We start from the raw sequence: 7,952 nt of genomic DNA on the forward strand, positions 1-7,952 counted from the left end.
AGGAATTGTAGTAGTCCCTTTTCCAGACCAGAAGAGGTGGATCTCCAAAGTACTTTCACTGATGGTAACATCATTAAATTCCTTAATGACACTCTTACCAGACCCATTAGCTTCTTGTGCAATATTAAAATCCTTCAAACATATTTCTCCCTGCGAAAAAGCAAAAGAATGTTGGAGATATTGTGTAAAAAGGAAAAAAATGATTACCAATGTTCTTCAGGAATTAGCTTGGAAGTTAATTGTAACATACATTCAAGAAACATGTTAAGGGAAAAAAGTAATGGAACAAGAGCATAGTTTCTTGAGATAAACTAAGTGACAAGATAAACAAAATACTAGCAATGGCAATTGTAAATCACTCACTTGGATTGATACATCAAATATACGCCTGCCAAGACTACTAAATGTCTGGTCTTCTGTAAAGGTTATTTCAGCAAAGTGGAGACGCACTGTATAACTACCACTTTGTAAGCAGTGGCCATAATATCTTAGTGAGATCGGAGCAGTTCGAGCTGTCATATATATGGATGGATCAGTCATTTTCAACACTGATGAGTTTGTGGTCGAGTACTGAGTATAGAAATTATTAAAAAAGATTCCTGTAATGCTAGAAGCCCATCTATCAGTGTGATAGTATTCTGTTGAAGCATCCACTTGAGATGTTAAATCCTGTTCATATGCCTTCCCATCAAAAGTTGTTGACTGACCTCCGCAATTGATAAACAATGAATGATCTGCATGGGTAGCTGGAATTAGAGGGATGTGTTCATGTATGATTATTTCCTATCAATCACTTGTAAACCCCTCATAAAGGCTCTAATGTTTTGTCATCTGCAAGTGTAAATAGGTTGTATAATTACATTTAGGTTTTCCATAGCAAGGGAGGTCTTTCTTCAAGCACCAATCAACTCTGCAAGAGGTTCTCTACATGAATTTAGTTTTTTCACAAGATTTGTTAATCAATAAAAATAACATTTGAGCCCCCCAAAAAAAAAACTTACGAGTTGTTTTCTGAAAATGAATAACTGGCAATTGTTTTCCTGTTTACAGAAAAATTTCATTAGGAAATAAGAAAATCATATGTTTTATATTAAAGTGGAAGGAGATAATATAGGGTACTGAATATACACTTTAGCTTGTCGGTCACAGCTGGATGGCGAAGCGTAACCAGTAAAATTGTTGTAGGATAAATCACTGATAGATAAAGTAGGATCATGTTATGGTATTGTAGTTCTTGGTTTAAAAAAAAAAAAAGAACGAAAGAAAGAACATGTCGAGTTACATGAGATAATTTCTGTAAATATATCAAGTGAAAAATCCATCAAAAAGGCAAGTCAATTGAAAAGAGAAATTCTTACGCTTTCACGTAGCTGCTTGTAAACAACCATGGTGGCACTTCTCCAGTCAGCAAATTGTTAGTAAGAAACCTATGTCCATAAACAATATAGTGCCTACCGTGAGAATAAAGAAATTTTTCATTGATATATTAAGAGAAATCATTGATATAAAAAGTTGAATTATCGTGTTTATTCAACAAACCTATGACTATGCAAACAAGAAAGTTCAATGAAATGCTAATCATAAATAATAAGAAATTATCAGACATCTTTCTTGGATTAATTTTACCAATGCATAGTCTGTAATCAGAAAGTGAATAAAATAAAATAATGACATATAAAAAGAAAATATAGAAATTCTACATACAAGAGCTGCAGATACGTTGAGATTTGAACATCTGGAATGTGACCAGTCAACCTGTTGAAGCTTAGGTCTCTACAAAGGATAGAAAAATACAAATCCCTTTAGAACATAACTACAAAAGATTGTCCATATAGTGTAATTTAATGATGGACTAGTGATACATTCTAACCAATACAAGGTTAAACTTAGCAATTTAAGCCCATGAAGACATTCACTTGATATGACTATGGAGAATATTGATTTAAGATAATAAATCAATGGAATCACTCCTAGTAGTCAAACTGCCTTCGATACTAAATCTAAAATTAATGGAACTTTTATCGGGTTATTAGTTTAGTCTCAAATCCTTGAAGTGAATTTTCCTTGTGTTTTGACAGTTATGAAATCAAATTTGTCAACCACAAGATATGGGAAAGGCAAAGTAAATCATCGAAAGACAAAATAAATATCAGCCTTCAGAAATATGCACCTAGACAGAGTAAACCTTTGTAATGAATAATCTGCTCGTCATATATTAAAACAATAGAATTCAAATTAATACCTAGACTAAAAGTTATTTCTATAATAAACTATTTATGCTTGTCATACATTAGAACAATATAAGATACAATTGAAATTAACTAGAAGTTGATGGGGTGAATTATTTTGTTAGAAATTTGTATTTCTCTTTTATAGGCATAAGTATGTCTTGTGGAAAAGACATGGTGTTTGAGCATATGTTTAAACAAACTTCTTTCTGGTCTCTTCCAATATAATAGGAGATTAAACCCATTTTAACAGTGTTTTAAAATAATCCCATCTCTGTTTTTCTTTTGGGTTTATCCCTCTTCATTGCTCGTGTCTAACTGAGTACAACCTTAAGTAATCTTGGATGTATAGTACATGAACCCACGAGATCTCAGTTTTTTCATTTAGCAAGACGAGACTATGTGCTTAGCACCTATAGTCTCGAGTCTCGAGTCTCAAGTCTTGATTTGTAACTTTGACGATTGCATGATCATTTGGTGTGTTAAATATGTTTGAATTTTGAACATTTAGCATTAATATATGAGTGTATGATGTGTACAAAAAGTTTTTAGTTTCACTTCAGCATAGTGGTTTTCAAGTTAGGGTTTGAAGTGGAATTCATATATATATATATATATATATATTTTTCCCTAAAAAATTTAAGGTCACCAGTGTGTTTAAAAGGGCTGAAACATGCTGGACATCAAGTCCCAAATGATCACCCCCTAATTACCCTTAAGTTGGAGCCTCAAGTTGGGAAAAAATTCCACCAACTCATTGAGATCTTGAGGAGATCTAAAGCCAATCAACACATGGTTTCCTAGATCTCAAGAAAACGCTAGGTTTTAAGTTATTGAGATGAGCCTTGAGATCGAGATATTGCAACCTAATTAGGGAGTACAACCCTATTAGATAGCCTCATATTTTAGGGTTGTTTTACCTTGGGGATTGATTGGTTAGTATACCATTTGCGCGCACCAATATGGGGCCTCTACAACCTTAAGGAGAGTGACAATGTGGCACAACTCTATCCATATGCAAAACCCAAATCTGCAATATTGTAGACTTCAAGTGAATTGGTGGATCTTGCTAAAGAATATTAGATAGGTTTTATGTAATTTTCATGTAACATATTACCACAATACTTAAGGTTGTAGGTTCTTTAAGTTTTTGTGATTTTGAATTCTGATAACATTATGAGAATTCAATTAAGGAAAAACCAGCAGGAAATATCAATTCAATTAATTGTCATCATGGTACATTATTTATTCAATCAATTTTAAATGAGAATGCGAAACAGAATATACAAACACCGACTTTTGATGAATTATTACTTAGTAGATCCATGGACAAGAACATGATTAGCTTAGTCAAAAGGGAAGAAGTAGTTGAAGTTTTATATAATGAAACTCACAGAAACTGCAAATATGGCATCTGTTTTCCAATGTCTTCTGGGATTGAACCCATAAGAGAACAATTTCTCAGTGTCCTACATCACCAAAGAAAGCAAGTCCTCATTATCACACACAACCATAAACAAATTGGCGTATTTCAACTGCAAATAAATTTATTCAATTGAAGCGGGAAAACTCACAATTCCCTTATATCTGTCAAATTCCGCAAGTCAGGGAAAGGAAAAGTCATATTTGTCCCATGAAGATCAGACACCCTCCTGATATTCATAATTAATTAATGCAACAAATTAACCAAATTTTTGTTGATCCTTCAATATATATTCAGGTTGATTAAGTATAACAACTTTAGAAGTTGGATCTATAAGCAGGTATACTTACAATCGAGTTAGGTTTTTCATGAAGGAGATGCTAGCAGGAATAGGGCCCTCCATGGAAGTGCCTTGCATATCACTGCCATAGACATGCAGTTTGCAAAAAAACCCAAAAAGATCGATGAAGCCAACATATATAAGATATTCAATTCTTATATAATAATAATAATAGCAAGATTAATCCTCGTCAGATTTGTTCAAAATTTATCAAATGAAGTAAACAGACGAAAGGTTCTGGTACATACAGTTCAACAAGACTAGTCCAATTTCCAATAAAATTAGGGATCTTCCCAGAGATGCCAGTCCCCTGTATCGAACTGCAAATTAATAGCAAGTTAATTCGATCGATCGATCGATCGATCATGCATTCATTATTTCAAAATTTTATAAAACTATTCAAGCAACTACCTCCAACTTACAAAGATTCCAAGCTTTTAAGGTTTCCGTATGTTTCCGGTATAATTCCTGTTAAATTGTTTGCAGAAACATCGCTGCAAGAGTAAGAAATTTGTATACAGTTAATGACTTCATTTGAAATGGTAACAGTACTAGTCGATCGGTACAACAAAATAATTAAATAACCCTAATTATTTCTTCGACACCATTACCAATCTACATTAATCAAATCAATAGACTGGAAAATCTTCTCGATCTCTTGCATCTTCTGTACCAATGATGGGACCATACTCTACCTTACCTTTTTCCTCTGTGCCCATTCATTCATCTCATTTGGCTCTTTGCCTTCTCCCTTATTTGGGCTAGATCTCGGCACCCATAGCCCCTGGACATTGAGTGCCACTTATTGATTTGGTTATGCTTTTGGAGAATCTTTGATCAGTGAGGACTATTAGGAAGCCATTTCTAAGGGCTTGGATCTCGCATATCTGGAGGGACAAACCGAAACTTCCATAGATTTTCTACCGAATCTCGATCTTCAAATCAGATTTGGAAAGCCATCCGCATTGATGTGATATCTCTTTTTTGCCTCATACGGCTCTTGTAGATTCCCCAAACATGCATGTTGTTGTTAATTACTTGGAACTTTTCATTTTTTGTTTTTTTCCTTGTTATTTTTCTTTGACAAGAGTGACCTGAGCCAAACCTCAAGGGGCTCCAATTAAAAAGTAATCTTAATTTTTTGATCAATGGAAATAATGGAATGAACATGTAGAAGCTAGAGACAAGAAAGCTCACAATATCTTCAACCGACGCAAATTACCAAGCTCTGGAGGAAGGGTTCCTTCAAGTTGGTTAGAATCCAAGTCCCTACAGGGAGTGACTATTTGAATTAGAAATAATAATAATAATAATGAAATCAGTTTGGCCTACCAAGGAGTTTAATTTATTAGGCCACGTATTGTATCATTACTCACAGTTGCTCTAGGGAGGCGATGTTACCAACTTCCTTAGGAATTGATCCACTGATGCGGTTTCCCCAAAGAATGCTACGATTAATTAATGTGCCAAAGCATCGGTCAGGTTAGATTTTGTAATCCAAACTAAACGATTCTTAAAAATTTGAAGAACTTAAATCAAGTAGCCAAATTAACGGGATAAAAAAGAGAGGAGCTAGAGAGTATAATTACATGATGACGAGAGGGATTTGAGTCCAACGAAGAGGAATTGATCCACTCAGATAGTTCAGGGACAGGTCGCTAAACAAATGGAATCCACCATATGTGTGATTGATGATCTCAAAAGCTCAATTAAGTACAGAAGAAAACGACTTACATTTCTTGCAAATAGAGAAGATCTGCGAACTCTTCAGGCAAAACACCACTGAGGTTCAACCTCGTTAATTGACTGAAATTCAAACAAATCAAAGAAGAGTTAAGAGGAAATTATATATATAAAAACATTTAAAAGCAAATTAAGATGATTGAAACATATATTTGAAGTCAATTAATTAGAAGCGTTACATATTCGTGACGTGACAAACAGTGGTGGAGCAATTACAAGTGACGTTGCTCATGATCGTGCCTGTAGGCGTAGACCCAAAGCTCCTATTTAAACCTACACCACCACTGCACCAACTTGAGCTCACATTCCAATAAGGATTCTTCAATTTTGCTGCTATCGTTTTGAGTGCTTGTACTGTTAACATCAAAGGAAACAATTCAATTCTCAAGAGAAAATATTTCAGTTGGATCAATCTAGGAGAAAGAAAGAGAGTACTTGTAGCTAGTACTGATCAGCTATTGCGTTATATATTGTAGCTATATAGATACGCACCTTCTTCATCCGGCAAGGTTTGAGCTTCAGATATCAACAAAGCAAAGCAATTCAACAAAACAACAACGATGAGAAGAACCCATGAAACCTTGCTGTTTGCAAGTGCATGATCATGAATTCTAGGTCTCTTCGCCATTAACTGCTAGCTCCTCCTCAACTACCTTCTTTGATCCCTACAATTGAGTACCGCTACTAAGAAAAGAAAATTTAAAGTAATGGCTTAGCTCATTAGGGTTTTAATTGTCATTACCAATGATGATTACTTTATCTCATTTTCACTTTTGGTACTCAAAGTGAAACTCCATAGGATTCCCCTTTGATGATTTTGCTCCACTGTCTAGATCGAAAAATGAGAGTTTCCCACTTGTTAGAAAAAGGAGACAATCATTGCAACTTTAATGAGGTAATATTCCTCATTAAACATGAATACAATGGAGATGTCAATCACTTCCAAAAGATGATCCATCTTTGTGTATCACAAATTTGGTACTATTCCTTGTTTAATTGGTTTATATTGTACTAAGTATTTAAAATGTGTTATGATGTATGATGCCTAGTTTTTGTTTTCATTAAAACTCTTTAATTTTCATAGATGCTAGAATTCTCGAAGCCTTTCTATATTTGGGTTAATAGATTAAAAAAAAAAGTTTTACCCATAAGAGAGCAAGCACAAGAAGATGTGAAAATTATTGAATCACAATATACTCAACTTGCTAGTTATTGTCGTCAGTCTTCCATTTATTTATGCACATGATAACAAGCCAAGGGAAGTTAGACTCTAGATTGAAACCCTACAAAGAGAACAAAAATTAGAAATAAGGCACTAATGCCACAAAGCACACGTAACAAATTCCCTTGGCTCATTACTCTGTCTAGTCCCTTCAAGAACACTGAGTTGCTACCAAGGTGCGAACTGTCGGCGAACTTTGCCGGTTTGCTGGTTGCCGAAACCAATTCGTAAATAGGTTTGTTACTTCGTTGGTGTTTGAGCAGCATAAGAGCAAGAGAAGCAGCGAGAGAAGTAGTTAGATTTCTGAAAAAAAATTCTGTCATTTCATCTTTACAAATAAATCTTCAAAGTCACCGGAGATGGAGATGAGAGTGTTGCGTTTGGACATTAATGAAGACAAGACAAATTACTTAAAAGATGATTTTTTTTTAATGCTAATTGATAAGACAAGTGAAAAAGAGGAGAATAAAATACACTTAATAACAAGAGACGGTGAGAGTGAGACAAAAGAGTAGAAGGGTAACGTGAATCACAAGTAAACCTTGGCCTGCAGTGAAGTGCTAACCACGTTGGAATCAAGGAACGGAATCTCGCTGAGATTCGCCGGTTCGCCACTTGGCAAACCAAGCGAACCGGCGAAATCTCCTCGAGATTTTGCCGATATTACTTGGGCTTAAAGCCTGAAAGGTTCCTGCAAATCTGCTATTCCCTGCAAGTCGGCGAGATTCAGTTGTGCTACAAGATTCAGTGGTTGCTTTAGTACTACTTCTCTTATGTTTCTTTCTCCCTTTCTTTCTTCTTCTTCTTCTTCTCCTTCAACGATCCGGTGATTTTCGTTTGATTTGCCGGAAAATCGTAACTTCAAAGCTTCTTTGGTTCCCAATCTCAGTTTCTATAATACCGTGACATATGTAATTACTTCATGTATTCCTGAAGAAATTTCTGATAAAATTATTTCAATGGCATCATGATGGAGGAGAAATTCAGGAGTAGTCG

The 7,952-nt window shown here is 34.9% G+C and overlaps 1 protein-coding gene across 1 annotated transcript; it reads right to left on the reverse strand.

The window, feature by feature from the left end:
* Window positions 1-6: 6 nt before the first annotated feature.
* On the reverse strand, window positions 7-6,391 carry LOC148998615 (putative LRR receptor-like serine/threonine-protein kinase At1g53440; the record flags this gene model as incomplete). Its single annotated transcript, XM_089141829.1, has 18 exons — window positions 6,227-6,391; window positions 5,914-6,088; window positions 5,726-5,797; window positions 5,581-5,649; window positions 5,368-5,439; window positions 5,189-5,260; window positions 4,414-4,485; window positions 4,240-4,311; window positions 4,002-4,073; window positions 3,803-3,880; window positions 3,623-3,697; window positions 1,705-1,773; window positions 1,359-1,427; window positions 1,129-1,194; window positions 1,002-1,040; window positions 861-910; window positions 364-734; window positions 7-150 (listed from the first exon to the last, which is right to left on the reverse strand). Coding segments are annotated over exons 1-18 (1,773 nt in total), but the record flags the coding sequence as incomplete, so codon positions are not given.
* Between the last annotated feature and the right edge of the window lie 1,561 nt (window positions 6,392-7,952).

Source organism: Hakea prostrata, unplaced genomic scaffold (genome assembly GCF_041222555.1).
Source record: "Hakea prostrata isolate BN-2017 unplaced genomic scaffold, UWA_Hpros_2 contig_242, whole genome shotgun sequence".
NCBI lineage: Eukaryota > Viridiplantae > Streptophyta > Magnoliopsida > Proteales > Proteaceae > Hakea > Hakea prostrata.